The sequence below is a fragment of the Bombus vosnesenskii genome, unplaced genomic scaffold (genome assembly GCF_011952255.1).
Source record: "Bombus vosnesenskii isolate JDL3184/JDL3185 unplaced genomic scaffold, Bvos_JDL3184-5_v1.1 scf7180000013308, whole genome shotgun sequence".
Taxonomy (NCBI): domain Eukaryota; kingdom Metazoa; phylum Arthropoda; class Insecta; order Hymenoptera; family Apidae; genus Bombus; species Bombus vosnesenskii.
In genome coordinates this window covers 463,566-483,792 of record NW_022882957.1, presented here as the reverse complement: position 1 = coordinate 483,792, position 20,227 = coordinate 463,566, and the positions used below count along the sequence as shown (strand labels likewise).

Here is a 20,227-nt window from a genome sequence, read left to right as displayed (position 1 = left end):
CGAAAAAAATGCGCTGCTTGATATACCAGTGATTATTATGTCGATTTATCAAATAAAAATCACCGCCGCCAGAGTTGTATCTTTAGCTGCTTTCACTTTCAGAATGTAAATATAAAATCATTAGAATTCCATATTTTCATATTTTCGAACGTGCTGTAAAATATATTTTCCGGATCATGAAATCGTCGATGGGGCACTTCAATGTGTTACTAAGTACTCTTTAATAGGAAGTTAAAAAGTACATTTAAATTTACCAAGTATATACTGTTACGTTTGCTATAGAACTAGTTAAATTGTATAAAATGTATGATGTACGATATTGTGTTATTAAGGATGTGAAAATTTGTCGTTGAAACTGGTATTTCTTTATTTTTCTATATAGCTGTTCAATGTATTTTGAAATGATTAATTTCCATATCGTTAATAGCCTAACAAACGATCGTGATAACTTTTTCCATTAGTCTGAGAATTCTATTAGTTGATACAGCGTACCCTTTTCACGTATACGATCCTTTTATATTCTCTTGCTACTGCAGTCATCTCGTTCGTATGCAAAACTTATGTAGAAAATAGCACAATATTTTAATTACACTATCATCAAATTTTAACATGCGTAATTTTCTCACAAATATTATATATAACACATTACAATTTCTATTATTGTATCTGATCCCGTCATAACATTTCATTGAGTTCTTTGCAACTATCACAGCAAAGGTTATCCCCACGACGATTGAAAAATTTATTCGTATAAGAAAATACGACATTGATACGTATTAAACTATAACTTTTTACTGGCGAGGGGCAATCACTCCGTACAGACGAAGTCCATACGTGTAATTTCAATCAATTTTCCATTGGGTTATAAGAATTTCAGATTGCACATCGCAATCCCTTCACGTACAGTAATCGTCTCAATAACAGCAATTTATTTCTAAGTTCGCCTGGATTTATTATTTTATGCACGCAAGCGCGCGAAAGGTTTTGGAACGAACACCGTTTACTTTTGCGTCATGTCTAGTCATGTACGGGACATTCATCCGAGTAAAAAATGTCACGGTTAGGAGACAAGGAGGAAAACCTCAAGCATTTTGTAAAATTCATCTATCCACCAATGAAGTTGATCGGTGCCTGGCCAAAACCCACCGCCACTTCTACGTTTTCAAAGGCTATAAAATGGGGTTTAATTGTCTCCGCTTACTTCCTACAACTGTTGGTCTTTGTACCAGGTGTACTGTATCTATTTCTGAAAGAGAAGAATGGCAAAAAGCGGATTCATATTATGATACCACACATAAATGGTTTTAGCCAACTGTGCAAGTATACCATCCTATTGCGACGAACAAACGAGTTTAGCAAAATATTGGATCAATTGAGCGACGATTGGGTGGACGCCACAGAAGATAGTCGTCATATCTTCCGTATGAGAGCGAATATTGGACATAGGATGGTGTTGACAGTGGCAATTACCATGTACACTACAGGTCTCTTTTATCGTATAATTATACCACTCTCGAGAGGTAGAATCGTCCTACCGAATAACACGACTATGAGGGTACTACCGTGTCCAGTTTACTTCGTCTTCTTCAATGAACAATCTACTCCTTATTACGAGATAATTTTTGTTCTGCAAATTATGGGTGGATTTCTCAACTATACGATTCTGTGTAGTACCATGGGTGTGTGCTTGATGCTCTGCTTGCACTTAAGCAGTTTGTTGAGGATTCTGATGAACAAAATGATCGAGCTTACGAGTCAGTTAGATACAAGCGAGACAGCTGTGCAGAAGAAGATATCGGATATTGTTGCCTATCAAACGAAAGTCAAAGGGTGAGTAATACGTGCTTTTGATAGCGTTAATATTGAGTTTTATCGAGATAAAAACAGTGTTAGATATACGTATTCAATTGTATGGTTATACCTTAACTCTAATTAAATAATGTTCAACGTAAGAATTAGTATAATCTTGGTATAGTTAAAAATTATATTTAGTGACATTCGATAGAACTCCATATATCTGAACTCTATTCATTAAAAGGAAATTTTAATTAATGTCCGACCACTTGGAATCCCTCGGATCAAATCCTCTTATCTGAAAAGAAATACTACAATGTGAATGAAATATAATAGGTAAGAAAGAACGTTGGCCAACTCTTATGAAGAGTATACCGCTTCCAATGTGTATGCATTTCTACTGTATAAATTACAGGTATGAGTTCGAATAAATGGAGTTCCACTGTAGAAAATAACGAGCATTAATCGATCGAAATTTGATTTCAGATTTGCGAATAGCGTGGAAGAGATCACACCGTACCTTTACTTTTTCGAGATATTTAATTATGCTATAGAAGCGTGCATAGTGGGATACTGTATTATCGTGGTATGAATGAATGATCCTAAAATCTTCGTTGAGAACAATGATTATTTCTATAAATCTTTATTGTCGTATGCCAGGAATGGGAAGAAAGCAATGCTGCGTCTATAATCGTGTACCTTATGTTTCAAGGAATTTGCATATTTTGCAACTACGCGATGTGCTACATTGGTCAACTTCTTATCAACGAAGTATGTAATCGATTATGTTTTTGAAACAAATACAACAATCCCCGTGGTGTTTATTGAAAATTTGATTCTCGATAGAGCGAAAATGTCAGGCTGATGTCTATCACGTTGAACTGGTATCGATTTCCTATGAAGAAAGCACGCAATTTGATATTAATCATTATTATGTCGAATTATCCGATAAAACTCACAGCTGGAAAGATCGTAGACATATCATTAGCCACTTTTACTGATGTACGTATCAAGAATTTAGATTTCTGCATCACATTTGTTATATATGGTGGCAATAATATTTTTCAGATCATAAAGGCGTCGGTGGGATACTTGAACGTGTTACGAAAAGTCACATAAATTCTGAGAGTTTTTGGAAACTGCAATTAAAATAGACAATTTTGAAGTTACTACTTACTTTTGAAGTTATTTACAATCTCAGATACCTACTCGCTGTTATGTGTACTAGTTGTACCTCTCACGTGCTGGACACTTTTGTATTACATTTCCTCAGCTACTGCGATAATCATTCCATCCACTGTAGATTTCCCAATCAGTAAAATGGTTCTATAGATAATTATAAAATATCGTAACCATATTGACATGAAATTTCGTAACATTTCATTTGTCTATAAATATTTTTCTTTTAATATCTTAGCATATTATTCACAACATTTAATTAGAATTTTCGTTGTAGACAAAGATTACTTCTCCAACAACCGAAGCTGTAATAATAAAGCTTCTTGTCCACTGGGGAACCCTATGCAACGCAAGCAAAACTCATAACTAATAATTCCGAGCAATATCTCATGTTTTTGAGTCCGTGGTTAGGTATAATGTATAATAAGCGAATTTTAGAAATGGTTACAGACCCTTGAAAACTAAATCCGGTAGATAATTTTGATATTATTACCACGGTGTTTTCCTCCTTAGAAGGAGTGAACTGAACTGTGGATATGTGTACAACTTGTTCTCATTTTGCACTGAATCTCTTCATATTTACCTAATAGTAGTATCTATCGACAATAATTTTTCAAAAAACTTCGCTAGGAAGTTGTAGGATATCGTAACTGAATCGTAATATCTCGAAATATGTAATTTCATTACACACATCGTGTATAATATGTCAAAAGTTTGTAAAAATAATGTAATCGTTCACAAGATACAATAACATCTTTTTCAAATCATCGCTGTAAAAATTGTTTCCTCTGAGATTGAAAGGATACATCGTACGAGAACATATTGAAGTTGTTATTACGATGAAACTTTTCTATGAAGGCAAACCATTCGTCATAAGTACAGCTTTCAACCACTTTCCATACCCTTTTATAAATACTGAATAGAAATTACATCTCCCTTACAATCCCCTGCCGATATTTTACATACGCAAGCGCGATGAAGTTCTTGAGACGAATGTCACTTTCGTTCGCAACGTGGCCAGTAGCCATTCGCTGAAATTTACTCTCTCTAAAAAAATGTCTCGAATAAGAAACGTCGAGGGAGAACTGAAGCATTCCCTAAGGTTATTACATCCGCTTTTAAGAATAGTCGGTGCCTGGCCGTACTTTGTCCCAACTTCTGTCTTCGCAACAATCTTGAAATGGTGTCTAATATTCATCTGTTATTTCTTACAATTACTGTTGCTGATTCCAAGCTTCGTATATATATTTGGGAAAGAAACGAATAGTAGAAAACAATTGAAACTGCTTGCACCTCATATTAATGGTTTGGTGCAACTGACCAAATACACGTTCCTGTTGTATCGAATGCACGATTTCAAGGAATTAATGGAGGCGATGAGAAACGACTGGTTAAACGCTACGGAAGAGAATCGAAAAATTTTTCGGGAAAATGCGGAAGTTGGATACAAAGCGTTATTGGGACTGGCAATTATTCTATACAGTAGCAGTTTCTGTAATCGGATGATCATCCCACTTTCGAAAGGAAGAATCGTCCTGCCGGATAATACTACTATAAGGCTGTTATCCACTCAAAGCCATTTTGCATTCTTTGATGCACATCGTACACCGAACTACGAGATAATATTCACTCTGCAAATTCTCGGCGCATTCGTCATCTACACGATTTTATGTGGTACCCTGGGGCTTACTTCGTTAATTTGTATACATATGTCCAGTTTATTGAGGATCTTAGCGAATATGATGATCGAGCTATCGGATCAACCCGACACGAGCGAGAATGCTGTGCACAAAATGATCAAAGATATTGTTGAATATCGAACGAAGGTTAAAAAGTGAGTCGAAATAATTTATGTTCGCTATACAAAACAATATGTAAGATATACAAAACAAATATGTAAGATATTAGAGTGCATGGTGTGTGCAAATTAATTTTAGATTTTCTGACAAGGTCGATCATATTATGTCGTATATAAGTTGTTTGGAGATTTTCAATGGTAGCTGCATTACCTGTATGGTAGGATACTGTATTATCATGGTAAATAATTCAAATAGATTAATTCCATGAAGATCTGTCGAAAAGCAAAATAACGTAATTATTTACATAACGTGTTGTTCTATATTTAGGAATGGGAAAACAGCGATACCTTTGCTGTAATAGTCTACGTCATGTTCCAAACGGTTTGCATGTTTATTGTTTTCACAATGTGTTATATTGGACAACTTCTTATCAACGAAGTACGTTATCAACTATTTGTTAATAGTTTTTTATACTCGTTGGTAATAATCTTTCTCGTAGTTTTATATTTGTATATTTTCTCAAACTGATCACTTGCGCTTTCTTAATGATTCTTCACTTTGTTAGTAGAGCATATATGATCAATCGTGTAATTTCTCGGAGACTGAGTGATCGCTGGAGTTGATCAGATCAGTTTCTGTATATTTAAACTATCAGTGTGACATTTATGATATTTATAATAAACTTTACCTTTGACAGAGTGAAAATGTCAGACAGACGTCCGTTACGCTGAACTGGCATCGATTTTCGTCGAAGAAAGTGCGCTGTCTAATACCGGTGATGATTATATCGAATTATCGAATAAAGATCACCGCCGCCAATATTGTAGAGATATCTTTGGCTACCTTCACCGATGTAAGTATAAAATAATTAGAATCCCATATCTTCGAGCGTTCTGCAAAATATATTTTTCAGATTATGAAAGCATCGATAGGATATCTCAATGTGTTACGAAATTCTGTTGAATAGAAAGTTAAACGATACAGTTGAATTTACGAAGTATGTACTTTTACGTTTGCTATAGAACTCGTTAAACGTAATATATAGTGTACGATAGTCAATTATTGGTAGTAAAAATTTGTCCTTGAAATTAAAAATTATTTTTGAAGTTGGTCAATGTATTTCGAAATGATTGATTTTAATATCGTCATGATGCCTCCTCCATTTTTCTCAGAATTCTAATAATTGAAACTGTGAGTACGAATTGTTCGAAATTGTACGAAATTGAAACCTTTTCATCATTTTGTACATTAAATTTTTATAGTTGAAACTTCTGTAGAATGTCGCACAATATCATATTTGCACTATCATACATTCTCAAAGTATCTAAATATTTCGTCACAAACATTATATGTGACAAATGATAATTTCCTGCTTTAATTCCAAAATATATCTTATAACGTTCGATTGAATTTCTTTAAATTATCGCTGTCAAGGTCTGCACTTCAACAATTGAAAAAGTGAAACTGTTGTGATTTAGAATAAATGAGTTTAGATAGGCAATGGTGGAAATAAAGGACAGTTGGTTAAATACAACTCAAGAAAATAGACACATTTTCCGTACGAACGTCAATTCTTTTGGGTATATTTTCTTGGATATTGGGTGATAATAGGAATAAAAAGTTATCTTGTATAGTGACGGTCTATGGTAATCGAACGATCATTACAGTTTTGAAAGAAAGAATCGTTCTGCCAAATAGAAGACTACCGTATGACCGATATGTATAGTCCATATTATTTTATCTTCTTTAACGAACAACTTACCACAAATTACGAGATAGGCTTCACTGTGCAAATCTTCGGTTTAGCCATTTTCACGAATGTAAGTACACAGAAATTCGAATTTCGTATATTCGAATTTTGCAACATCCTGTAAAAATTTCTTCCAGGTCATGCAGGTGTCTATGGGATATTTAAACACTTCTCGAAGTATTCTTTAATACCTCGAGTTTGTCATGGAACTTGTTAAATACGGTATGCAATATACGTTAGTTCACAAAGAATGGTATAAACGCCTGTTTCCGATACCAGCACGTTTTTATTTTTCTGTAACATTGTTCGACTTATTCTGTAATGGACGATTTTCAAATCGTTACTGCGTTTATTCTCTCTGTTCGGCTGGGAATTTTAATAATTGAAACGCAGCTCTGGGTAAAACTCGTTTCCCTTTATCTACGGTCACGGTAGTAATCGTTCGCAACCCGTACGAACTCTGCAGACAGTAAAAAACTTTTGTTTGCAACTACTTTAATTTCCCGCAAACACACGTAATTTTGTAGAATCATTTTCGTACGTAATTCGCAACGCTAAAATCTTTTTAGAGGTGACGATAATAAAGATCGTTTTTTTAAGGATTTAATTGTAAATGGTATAGCAAATTAACAAATGGAGGGCTTCCTAAAAAGACGACCCCGTACAAGAAAATAACCAATTGCTCAAATTGTTTCTAAATTATCAGTTTTTCAATATTAGCTACGTTTGAATTGACAATTAGACTGCGAAAATTTTCGTATTTACACAAAATCTAACAGTGCGATAATGCATACAACGTGAGAAAATATATCAAATATTTCAAGCAGAACACACGTGAGTGTGTAACTTCCAATAAGTGAAACAAACCTCTATTTAGATTCTATTTCTTCACTTGTATTCGTCAAAATATAGATGTGCATAAGAATCTACAATAATTATAATATATTAAAAGTTCCACGATAATTCAACTGTTTCACTAGAAAATATACTCGACATGTATATACACTAGACATATAATTTTTCAAAAATCTCTTGAAATCTTAAAACAAAGCTCCTCTATCGCTTCAACGCAACACAGGCAGTTCCTGGAAAGTTGAACGGGGTAATTTCAACCACTTTACCCCGTGCAATACAATCGTTCAATAACTGCAATTTAATGCTGAATACGCAAACAGATTACACACATACGCAAGCGCAGCGTATCGAATCAAGCCCAATTCTTATTTGACTCTACGCTTATCTGGTCAGTCATGTCAAAGTGTTCAGCCATGAAAAAAACATCTCAACTAACAAAGAGGGAAGAGGATATGAAATACGCCACGAGATACGTGAAACCAATTTTAGGAGCAATTGGTGCGTGGCCCGTTTCATTTTCCCCTTCCTTCACGTCGAAAATTTTATTAAGAATAGAACACATTCTCACGTACTTCCTATTTTTCTTAATAATTGTACCAACCATCATGTACGTGTTTTTCAAAGAGAAAAACAACAAGATTAGACTGAAACTTATGGGGCCGATTATTAACTGCACTATGCAGTTCTGCAAATATACGATCCTTCTGTGGCGGGCAAGCGAAGTTCAAAAAGGTTTGGATGTGATGAAACAGGACTGGATAACAGCCACGGACGAGAATCGATTGATATTTCGCTCGAAAGCGAAAATCGCGAGAAGAGTGGTGCTAACCGCTGCAATTACTATGTACGGAGGTGGTTTATGCTACAGGACGATCCTCCCTCTTCTTAAAGGATCTATCGTCACTCCTGACAATATTACTATAAGACCATTGCCCTGTCCGAGTTATTTCGTAATACTCGACGAACAAAAATCTCCAAATTACGAAATATTGTTTCTAGTGCAAATTTTGGCTGGATTTGTTATTTACGCAGTTATTAGTGGTTCTTGCGGTCTTTCTGCTCTTTTTGTTCTGCATGCGTGTAGCATGCTGAGGATCTTGGTGGACAAGATGAAGGCTCTGGTGGATTTGAGGGACATGTCTGACACGATGGTCCAACGGAGGATCATGGATATCGTTGAATATCAGACGAAAATAAAGAGGTTAGTGGAATATTCTTGCGAATAGAAACGATTGGTTTGGAATATGATTTATTCTAACTGGGAAACGAATTGGACAAGCAATGAGTTTATTGTAATTTATGCGTTGCATGCCCTGTATTCGTGACTTGATTGCAGATTTTTAAAGAACATTGAAACAATTACAGAGTACATTTGTCTAACGGAAATGATGGGTGGTACGTGTTTAGTTTGTCTCGTGGGATATTATATTCTCATGGTAGGAGTTAGGCGAATAATACTTAGACTGCGGATGTTCATGCGAAATGGTATTTTTATGAATGCAAACAAGGCAATGGAATCTAAATAGAGTAATGTTTTGTGAGATCAGAATGAGGTTTGTTAAGATTTGGTGTCATTTCCGGTTTTCCATGTATTTACATGTATTTTCAATTGGTGTACTTCATTTCGCATTTTTTATTTGCACGCTCCAATTTTTTATAACCGCGTGAACATTCACAGTCTGATAATAACATTAAAAATATTTTGTTCTTTCATCAATATAGGATATACATATTTTAGGAATGGGAGAATAATAACATCGCGGCTGTACTGATTTATGTCACGTTACAAATATCCTGTACCTTCTGTGTCTTTATACTCTGTTACATTGGTCAACTTCTTATTGATGAAGTATGACATCATTCTTTTTTTTTTGTAACCTATTCGACGTTCTAAATCTTATCGTATTTGCTCTGTTAACAGAACCAGATTGTAGGACAGGCATCATGCATGATCAATTGGTATCATCTCTCGACCAAACATATGCGTTCTTTAATACTAATTATCGCTATGTCTAATTATCCGATGAAATTGATGGCTGGTAAGATGATTGAAATGTCTCTAGCTACTTTTACCGGCGTAAGTATAAGGAAATCAAATTTTCTTTTCCAGAAATTAAATTTAATAAATCTATATCTTATTTAACATATATTCGAGTTTAAGTTATATCTTGTTATATTTTCCATAAATAATTTTTCTTAGGTCATGAAATTGTCAATGGGATATTTAAACATTCTACGCGAAGTTATCTAAAAACCTTTTTACGATACTTACGATATATCCATATGAACTTATACAAATTCATAAAGTCTCCAAAGGAACATGTCTCAGATTGTAGCACTCATTCAGTACAAAAATAAAAATTCATCGTGTCAGTTCTCAGTCGTGTATTCTTTCCTCTTTATCTTCGCACAATATGTTTCTCACGCTATGTTCGATCCAAGCTTCCTCGAGGCTTTATAAACATTCAAAAAAGATTTTAACGTGACATCTTGGAACATCTTGTAAAATATTTCTTTCATTATATCATGCAGATGTCGATAAGATATTTAAACGGCCTACGAAGTACACTTTAATACTTCAAGCTTGCCATGGAATTTGTTAAATACGCTATGCAATGTGTGTTAATTCATAAGAAACGGTATAAATATCTTTTTTCTAAACCAGCATATTTTTATTTTTCTGTAACATTGTTTGGCTCGCTTCGTAGTGGACGATTTGAAAATCGTTATCGGGCTTTCTGTCGCCGTTCCGCGGAGAATTTTAATAATTGAAACGCAACTCCGGGTAAAACTCGTTCCCCTTTATCTACGATCACAGTAATAACCGTTTATGATCCGTACAAACTTTGTACATAGCAGAAACACGTTTGTTTGAAACTACTTTAATTTTCCATAAACACAAACAATTTTACAGAAACATTTCAATGCGAAATTCATAACGTTATTTAAAAATAAAGGCCGTTTCTTTAACCATTGAGCTATGAATGGCAACACCAAATTAACAAACGAGGACCTCTAACCAGTCACGTATATGTATATAACACATACTTGTCCTCGAGTAGCTTTTCCTCTCGAATCAATGTTCTTCCACCGCTGCATTTCAATCAAAGCGGTTCCTGGAAAGTTCTCTCGGATAATTTCAACCTGCCCTTTACATATTTCTCCTCTCTGCGATCGTTTCAAAAACAGCGATTCGAAGTTGAATTCGCGAGTAGCTATCAATTCACGTATACGGCTATACACAAGCGCAATATATCGAATCTACTTGACTACACTTACGTAGTAGTCAGTCTCGTGGAAGCGTCCAACCATGGAAAATATATCTGCTCTAACGAAGGCGGAAGAGGATATGAAATACGCAACGAGATTCGTAAAACCAATTTTAGGCGTAGTTGGTGCGTGGCCTGTTTCATCTTCCTCCTCTTCCTTCTCGAAAATTTTAACAAGAATAGAACATATCCTGACGTATTTCTTGTTCCTCTTGCTAATGGTGCCGACCCTTATGCACGTGTTTCTGAAAGAGACAAATAATAAAATTAGACTGAAGCTCATGGGACCGATTATCAACTGTAGCATGCAATTTTGCGCATATACGATCCTTCTGTGTCGAGCGAATGAGATCCAAAATGGTTTGAACGTGATAAAGCAGGATTGGATAACAGCCACGGAAGAGAACCGATTGATTTTCCGCTCGAAAGCGAAGATCGCGAGAAGAGTGGTGTTAACCGTTGCGATTACCATGTACGGAGGTGGTTTGTGCTATAGGACTGTTCTTCCTCTTCTTAAAGGAACTATCGTCACTCCTGGCAATGTTACTATAAGACCATTGCCCTGTCCGAGTTATTTCGTAATTCTCGACGAACAAAAGTCTCCAAATTACGAAATATTATTTGTACTGCAAGTTATGGCTGGATTTGTTATTTACGCAGTTATTAGTGGCTCCTGCGGTCTTTCTGCTCTTTTTGTTCTGCATGCGTGTAGCATGCTGAGCATCTTGGTGGACAAGATGAAGGCTCTGGTGGATATGAGGGACATGTCTGACACGATGGTCCAACGGAGGATCATGGATATCGTTGAACATCAGACGAAGATAAAAGGGTAAGTGGAATATTCGTGTGAATAGAAATGATCCAAGTGGAATGTGATTTATCGCGATTTGGAAATGATTTGTACAAGAAATGTACTTATTAATACTTATGCGTTATACGCCCTTTATTCGTCACTTGGTTGCAGATTTTTAAAGAACATTGAAACGATTACACAGTACGTTTGTTTGTCCGAAATGATTTGCGGCACCAGTCTGGTTTGTCTTGTAGGATATTATATCGTCATGGTAGGAGTTAGACTAATAATATGTAGACCACGAATATTTATGTAAATTCAAATTTTTCCGAATGCACGTAAAAACATGGAATCTAAGTAATTTCTTGTGATTTATTGTTAATTTGAATATTTCGCACATTTTTGTGTATTACGTATATTTATTTTATATTTAAACTTAATTTCTCAAAAATGCGTGAACATTTATAGTCTAATAATGGCATCAAAAATCTGTTCCTTTAAGGATGAATATATTTTAGGAGTGGGAGAATAATAACGCCACGGCGGTTTTGATTTATAGCACGATACAAATATCGTGTACCTTTTCTGTCTTTATTCTCTGTTATATCGGCCAGCTTCTCGTAGACGAAGTACGACATTATTCTTTCTTTGCGTCATTTTCGATTTTCTAAATCTTATCGTATTTGTCTCGTTAACAGAACCGCATTGTTGGACAGGCATCATACATGATCAACTGGTATTATCTTTCAAGGAAACATATGCGTTCTTTAATACTAATTATCGCTATGTCTAATTACCCGATGAAATTGATGGCTGGTAAGATGGTCGAAATGTCTCTAGCTACTTTCACCGACGTAAGTACAGAGAAGTGAAACTTTCTCTTCAAGAAACGATGTTTATCACATCATATTAAATATTTTATATTCTAATTTAATTTACATTGTATTATATCTTTCATCGTTTTTTAGGTCATGAAAATGTCAATGGGATATTTAAACATTCTACGGAACGTCATATAGAGATCTTATTAAGATACTCATGATACATCGGCAAGAAATACTGTACATATATTCCCAAAAATTACGAATGAACGTATCTTCGACAGTAACGCTGTTCTAGTTTTGGAATAAAAATTAATCAGAGGTCCAATCACGTATTCTTGTCTCTTCATCCTCGCACGATAAATACATATTCGATCGAAATTTTTCTCGAGATTTCATAGACATCCAACAAATTATTTAGCGTGGCAGTGAAAAGAACAAATATTCTTTAACTGTATCCGTGAGTGAAATATCCATGAACTATGTTTCCAAGATCGAAACAACGCTTAGTTCACAACCTCCTACAGTGCACTGTAAAATACGGTAATTATATGTTTGTCCCTCGTCGTACGATTTCCTGTAACGTTTTCGCAAAAATATCCATTTCGAAACTTGTCATTATCGACAAGTGCGCAGCTTAAAATTTATCGGGGGCAATACAGAAAAAGCCCTTCTCGCTGGTTGTTCCCGGCTTAGCAGCGCAAAGCGTGCGACCAAGCAAAACTTTTCGATTCGACCAGTTGTCAGTGGGAGACAACACATCAGCCCCCGATGTCCGACAATGAACGCGGTAAAGCTCATTGTCGTGAAGAAATCTCGCAATCCAAATTGCAAAGAGGATCTGAATTTCCATATACGATACAACGTGTGGACATTTAGAACGATTGGAACTTGGCCAAAATCTCTGAACCTGTAAAATTATGTCGGGAAACTCCAATCTCATTTCAATGCTTTCGCTCGCTCGAGCGAAAATCGTGGAAGAGGGTGGCGACATAAGCTACGGAAAACTGGTTTATCCTTTTCCTAAGATCCTTCTGGACGCTTGGCGCAGTCCCAATAATGAAATTTTCTATACGATACAGTTATCGTCTGGCTTTGTTACTCGTAATATCACGGTTGCCGCTTGATGGCCGTCAGTTACCGGTTTTGCTGTCTTAGTTGGAGAAATTTATTAATTTTAGACAAATTTAGATAATTAAGCTTATATACGTGTTTTAAAGACTTTTTAAAAGAACCAGTTCATTTGTCGTAACTTTTTAGTTTTATAACTCTCACAGAAAATCTCTTGCCTGAGGTATCACTGGTAGAAATTGTGTGGTACACTTTAAACATATGTTTCCTTGGGTATTATTCGATAATGGTAGGATTCGATAATCAATAAAATTTTCAATAATAAATAGAAAAATGTAATGGTAGGATTCGATAATCAATAAAATTTTCAATAATAAATAGAACAATATAAATGATAAATAAACAGAAACAAAACATGTATCTCCCTTAAAATCCATTATTATACACTTGTAAATGTATCACTTTCGTTGGATCATTTTTATTTTTATCTTGCAAGATATTTTACGCAAAATCACATAAAACATATTTTTACAGACAGTGAAGGTCGGTCAAAAGTCTTACTCGATCGATTGACATCGAATGCCCTGGAAGAAGAGTCTTGCCATACCTTTGATGATTTCGATGTCCTATTCAACCACAGGATCACAGCTGGCAATGTTATCGACTTTTCCATTAACAGTTTCGGTGACGTAAGTGTCTCAGAAGTATCTAACTGTAAATATCAGTTTCTCTTGTAAATTTTCACTGAATACAGATCACTAAGAACATAGATAAATAAGATTAAATTCGATAAATTTTTACACCCTGTAAATAGTATCACGTAACTGTCAAAATCATCAAGACGAAAATAGTGCATGTTTCTTACCAAAAACATTTTCGAGTCTGTTTTATAAATTGTATTTTTAATAAAAACTAGTTTTACCTGTACTCAAACATATATCTTTCTTCTTCTAACTCTACGTAATTTACATGACGCACTATATTTTACCCAAGCAACTCTTATAAACGCTCGAAAATCATTTACCGTGGCATTGAAAAGAAGAAATATCCTTCAACCCTATCCAGAGTTGAAATGTACATGAGCTCGTCTCAAAGATCGAAATATCATACGCTTTGTTCGCATCCCTCCATAGTACACGCGAGAATACGGTAATCATGCGTTCGTCCCCTCATTCTTCGATTATGTGCTTCGCCTTTGGGAAAAACCATTTCGAAACTTGTCATTGCATATTAATTGCATCGGTTACAATCAAAACTACATCGAGGGTTACGGAGAAAACCCTTTGCTCGGAGGAAATTGTATCGATATCGAGTCGATAAAGAGAAGAGCGAGTTTCCTATGCCTATGCGGCTGTAACAGCGCAAGCGCGCGATTCGAGAAAACTTTTCGTACGACTCGACCAGTCGTCGACGAAACTAGCATCAGTGACTCTCTGATACTCGATATTCTATTATGAAGACGGGAAACATCGTGCAGACATCCAACAACGCGAGTTACAAAAGCGATCTAAGGTTCAACGTTCGACTGAACGTGCTGACTTTGAGAACGATTGGAACCTGGCCAAGATTTCTCGATCATTCTTGGCGGGAAACGATCGAACACGTATTTCTAAATCTTCTCTGTTACGGACTGCTTGGTTTCATCCTGATCCCTGGATTCATGTGCTTTGCCCTCGAGATCGCGGATTTTTACGACCAGATGAAACTCGGTAGCGCGCTCAGTTTCTTTCTAATGGCAGTGATGAAGTATTGCGTGTTCATTATGCGCGAGGATGACATACGTAGATGCGTGAAACTGATCGAAGATGACTGGAGGAACGTGAAACACAACGAGGATCGTAAAATTATGTTGGATAACGCGAGTTTCAGTCAACGACTTATCATAATCTGTAGCGCTTTCATGTACGGCGGCGTGGTTTTCTATTATATCGCATTACCACTCACTCGAGCGAAGATTATAGAAGAGGGTGGCAACTTGACGTACATGAGACTCGTTTACCCTTTTCCTAGGGTAATCGCGGACGCCCGGCGCAGTCCCATCAATGAAATTTTCTACACGATACAGTTATTGTCTGGCTTTGTTGCTCATGATATCACGGTTGCCGCTTGCGGTTTGGCTGCTCTTCTTGCGATGCACGCGTGCGGACAGTTACAGGTTTTGATGTCTTGGCTGGAGAAATTGGTAGACGGAAGAGAAAACGACGATGAGAGTTTGGATCAGAGACTGGCCAATATCGTGGAACAACATGTTCGGATAATCAAGTAATGCAAACATTTGATCTTGTTCGATAGTAAACGATGAAAATTGACGTATAAATATATACGCGATGTGGCTCGTGAAAGTATTTGGATACTCGCCGTGGAAGATCTTTATTTAAATGTTATGTATATTATGTGAAACATTTTGAAATTCTGCTAGTATTGTAATGGTAGTGACAGTCATGTAACTGTCGAGATTGCATCGGTAAAATTTGAAACCAATCTAAAAATGCATATGTGTGTAGAAGTTACAAGTCAGTTATTGCAAATATATATTTAGTAGAAGGTCAATATGGTGCGTGAACATCTCAAACATGCAAGGAGTGTAGAAAATGGCCCCACTGAATATCGAGGCTCATTAATATAATGGGTAATTGATTGTTTAAATATTTTCGTGATTTTTACGAAATACGTACCTACACTGAATATCTCGTAGTTTTTATGTAAATTTTCAGATTTGTTTCAGACTTTCTCAACGTAATCGCAATAGCCGTCTCGCGTTACAGTATTAATAAAATTTCAAAATGTTTCGTATAACACAATATAATATGTTCATAAATGGTTTCTACAAGATTTCGAGCACATTTTAACGGATGTTAAAAAAATGATATATTTATTGTAACGTTTCAGCTTCATAGCTCTGACCGAGGATCTTCTGCGTGAAATATCATTGGTAGAAGTCGTGGGTTGCACTATAAACATATGCTTCCTTGGGTATTATTCGATGACGGTATAATTTCACGAAGGAATTTGCAATTGCGAACCAAAGTTTTAATTCGCAATTTCTGTTTTAGGAATGGGACCCTAATCATCCTGTTAGAGGTTTTACGTACATAATATTGCTGACATCCGTCACGTTTAACATTTTCATATTCTGTTACATCGGTGAGGTCTTAGCAGAGCAGGTAATTATTATTTTCAAATTTCAATGATCAACGATCGATTTAGTAAAAAATTTAAACGACAACAATATGAGATATACGCGTGAAATATTTCAATAGACGGTAAAAGTCGGCGAAAAATCTTACATGATCGATTGGCATCGAATGCCTTGGAAGAAAAGTCTCGTCGTTCCTTTGATGATTTCGATGTCTCGTTCCACTACCAAAATCACTGCTGGCAATATTATCGAGCTTTCTATCAGTAGTTTCGGTAACGTAAGTGTCTCGCATGTATCCATTGTGAAAAAAATTGTCCACGCTGTAAAAATCATTTTCTATCGTGAAATTTTCACGGAAAATTATAGGTCATCAAGACTTCGTTCGCGTACTTGAACATGCTACGAACACTCACTACCTAGGGGTTCCTTTTTCAGTCAATGGTAAACCGGTACTGCGACTCTCACATTGAAATTATAGATACACACATATATCACATGAATATCTGCTTTTTGTAAGAAAAACGTGTTCTATCATGAATTAGACAAGAAAGAAGAATTTTCATTTATCCGACCTTTGACTTCCCATGTTGACATTTTCGTAGTATAAAAGAATTTATCATATCGCAGTTATTGCCCTATTATTTGTGTAATGTATAAGCTGACAAATTAACACGATGAAAGAATAAAATTATTCACTAATTATTTTTTACTACGATTGAACGTTTGAAAAAACGTTGCATATTTAGAAATGACAATATACTATTTAATTAACCTAACGCTTATTGTTACTACTTTGTTATCGCTATTTCATGCTACTTTATAACAGTAAAGAAAATTTATAGAATTATTCAATCGCACGTGGATCGAATGTTACCGATTAAAAGGAACGAGAAATTTATGGAAATGCTGTGTAATTGTCAATACTTTCAGTAACGTAAGTACCAAATAATTACTATGTTCAATATTTAAATTATGAATGAAATTGGAGGAAGAAATAATATATGCATAATTGTATTACTTACATGTTCGTACATTACAGCCATTAAAATTTGCTTCACGCTATATAATATTATGAATCGTTATAATCTTTCACATATTAACAAATGTTCTTATCTTTGGTATTAGAGTAAATAATAAATATTGCGAATAAAAGAATGTATTGTACAGAAGAGAAATGACAACTAGTCACCATCATAAATTGATTCTCTAAAACCACACAGCAACGTTATTAATGTTTCGCTGACGTGTCGAAGGAATCAATTGATCGATGTTCCACTGTCATTCTCTCTACACTCATAATACATAAAACTGAACTTCGTGAAAGGGTAAAACTAAACGCAGCAGACCACTTTCGTCCTCCCTTCTGATCGGAAATCAGAAAATCGAGCGCAAGCGCGCCGCTTATTTTTCCCCTTTAAACAGTGATCAGACAATTTAGTCTTAAACGAGCGTTCAAGCATCAAGCATGCAAACGTCAGGCATAAACAATAAAAAATTCCGTATAACGGACAGCGAGTACGAAAAAAACGTGAATTTAAGTATCCAATGGAATCTTTGGTTATTAAAATCCATAGGCCTTTGGCCATATTCAAATTCCATTTCAAGAATCCGACGATACTTCTACTGGTTCATAAATATCACTTGTTACAGTCTGATCAGTTTTCTCTTTATTCCCTGCGTCTTATACGTTTTCCTCGAGATAGAAGATACTTACGGTAAACTGAAACAATTCGGCCCTCTGATTTTCTGCGCGATGGCGTTCGCAAAATACTATTCTTTGATCGTACACAAAGCTGACATTCGTGAATGCTTGGAACGAATCAAATGGGATTGGAAGAACATGACAAACAGAGAAGATCGCGAAATCATGACAGTGAACGCGAGTTTCGGACGAAAATTGGTGGTCGTCTGCACCTTGTTCATGTACAGTGGTTTCGTATTTTATTATATCGCTATACCTATTAACGTGGGCAGAGTAGCAGCAGAAAATGAAAGTCTTACCTTCATTCCACTGGTATTCCCATTTTCAAGTTTTATCGTTGACACGCGTTATAGTCCTACGAATGAGATCGTTTTTTCGATTCAATTGGTGGCTGGTTGTTTGATGCATGGCATTACATCAGCGGCTTGCAGTTTAGCGGCTGCTTTCGCGGTTCACGCTTGCGGTCAGATGCAGGTGTTGATGAATTGGTTGAAGCATCTCGTAGACGGTCGATCGGATATGAGTGAACGTGTAGATGGTAGAATCGCTGACATCGTGTGCCAACATGTCCGAATCCTAAAGTGTGTAGATGTTTATTATTTATTTATGCGTGTAACGTTTGTTTATTCGTAATCGTTCATTAAGGGAAGAATTTTAATCTTTTGCACTCTATCGACGTTGCTTTAATGACGTTGATAAGGCGAAAATTGTTATTTGATTTTCACTGAAAATAGAAAAAAGAATATTATCTGTACTATATTTATTCAGAATCTTTTCATCGTTATATTCGTAATCTTTTTCTTTTCGTAATATAATCTTCAATTTCAAAAGATTTCACTGTGAAAGTAAAAGTGAAAAAAGTGTTGGAATTGCTGGCCGATTGTATATAGAATTTTTCGGAGTGCAGAGGCTTCAAGGAAAAATTGTTAATAAATTTATAATCGTTTGTAGACTTTTTCTACAAAACTTGCGATATTGTTTCACATTGCATGACTCTAATATCTGTCACTGTGTATCAGAAAATATCGTCGATTGTTTCAGATTTTTGACGCTCATAGAAAATACGATACAACAAATTTCATTCACCGAGTTTTTAGGATGTACACTAGATATATGTCTCGTTGGATATTACGTAATCATGGTATGATAATTGATAAACTTGATCTAAGGTTCAGATCCTATTAATCTCGATGATCCTAGATCCTAAAATATACAAATTCTCCTTTCGTATTATAGGAACTGAAATCGAATGACGTCACGAGCGCCCTAACTTATATGATTTTACTTATATCGATTACATTCAATATTTTCATATTTTGTTATATAGGCGAGATCGTGACTGAGGAGGTAAGTTTTCACGTTTAAATAAATTTCTATTAATCGAGTAATAATCTAAAACTCTATCTTTTCGAATGAAAAATATTTTAACGACAAAATATGATACGATAGTGTAGGAAAATTGGCGAAACGTCGTACATGATTGAGTGGTATCGATTGCAAGGGAACAAGAAGCTTTGTTGCGTTTTGATTATTGCTATGTCGAATTGTACGATAAAATTGACGGCTGGGAACATCGTAAACCTAACTATCAACACGTTCGCTGATGTATGTATGAAATTGTTATTTGAATCTTTTTTCTTGCGTAAGAATTAATTAAAAAAATTTTTTTAACAAATAGGTTGTTAAAACGGCAGTCACTTTTTTAAACGTACTACGAAAAACGACTTAAATGGTTATTTCATAATGTGAACATATTTTTTATGATCGTTGATGTATATCCATAAAAAAAAATCTTTACTGTTATATCACACGATTTTCAGTGTGTTTTACATGTTCGATGTTACTTGTGGTTGTTGTTACTTGTCTTCAATATTATACATTTTTTGTACTATTTAGGATGAATGAAAATGCATGTTTTATAAAGGTATTGAAGAATAAAAAAGATGTGAGAAACGAAAGAATCGTCATGCTACTAGAATATTGTTTGTATTATATCGTCTGATGTTCTTTCAGTTTCTGACTTTGTTAGAACGTATCTTTTTGTACATATTGATC

At 35.3% G+C, this 20,227-nt stretch overlaps 5 protein-coding genes across 5 annotated transcripts; all 5 read left to right on the top strand.

Moving 5' to 3' along the window:
* The first annotated feature begins 1,051 nt into the window (after nucleotides 1-1,051).
* Nucleotides 1,052-2,913, top strand: LOC117234730 (odorant receptor 4-like). The gene is made up of 5 exons (XM_033496223.1): nucleotides 1,052-1,830; nucleotides 2,281-2,380; nucleotides 2,455-2,565; nucleotides 2,641-2,796; nucleotides 2,863-2,913. Exons 1-5 carry the CDS (start codon nucleotides 1,052-1,054, stop codon nucleotides 2,911-2,913), a joined length of 1,197 nt encoding a protein of 398 aa, XP_033352114.1.
* A 4,859-nt stretch (nucleotides 2,914-7,772) lies between these two features.
* LOC117234715 (odorant receptor 4-like) lies at nucleotides 7,773-9,667 on the top strand. Its single transcript, XM_033496194.1, has 5 exons — nucleotides 7,773-8,578; nucleotides 8,714-8,813; nucleotides 9,116-9,226; nucleotides 9,299-9,454; nucleotides 9,578-9,667. The coding sequence occupies exons 1-5, from the start codon at nucleotides 7,773-7,775 to the stop codon at nucleotides 9,626-9,628; spliced, it is 1,224 nt and encodes a 407-aa protein (XP_033352085.1). The 3' UTR covers nucleotides 9,629-9,667.
* Nucleotides 9,668-10,693: 1,026 nt separating this feature from the next.
* Nucleotides 10,694-12,581, top strand: LOC117234731 (odorant receptor 4-like). Its single transcript, XM_033496224.1, has 5 exons — nucleotides 10,694-11,475; nucleotides 11,611-11,710; nucleotides 11,958-12,068; nucleotides 12,138-12,293; nucleotides 12,408-12,581. Exons 1-5 carry the CDS (start codon nucleotides 10,727-10,729, stop codon nucleotides 12,456-12,458), a joined length of 1,167 nt encoding a protein of 388 aa, XP_033352115.1. The 5' UTR covers nucleotides 10,694-10,726; the 3' UTR covers nucleotides 12,459-12,581.
* A 2,201-nt stretch (nucleotides 12,582-14,782) lies between these two features.
* Nucleotides 14,783-16,988, top strand: LOC117234746 (odorant receptor 85f-like). Its single transcript, XM_033496241.1, has 5 exons — nucleotides 14,783-15,593; nucleotides 16,221-16,320; nucleotides 16,385-16,495; nucleotides 16,592-16,747; nucleotides 16,837-16,988. The coding sequence occupies exons 1-5, from the start codon at nucleotides 14,785-14,787 to the stop codon at nucleotides 16,888-16,890; spliced, it is 1,230 nt and encodes a 409-aa protein (XP_033352132.1). The 5' UTR covers nucleotides 14,783-14,784; the 3' UTR covers nucleotides 16,891-16,988.
* A 947-nt stretch (nucleotides 16,989-17,935) lies between these two features.
* On the top strand, nucleotides 17,936-19,901 carry LOC117234751 (odorant receptor 22c-like). The gene is made up of 5 exons (XM_033496246.1): nucleotides 17,936-18,753; nucleotides 19,214-19,313; nucleotides 19,409-19,519; nucleotides 19,622-19,777; nucleotides 19,851-19,901. Exons 1-5 carry the CDS (start codon nucleotides 17,936-17,938, stop codon nucleotides 19,899-19,901), a joined length of 1,236 nt encoding a protein of 411 aa, XP_033352137.1.
* Nucleotides 19,902-20,227: the final 326 nt, after the last annotated feature.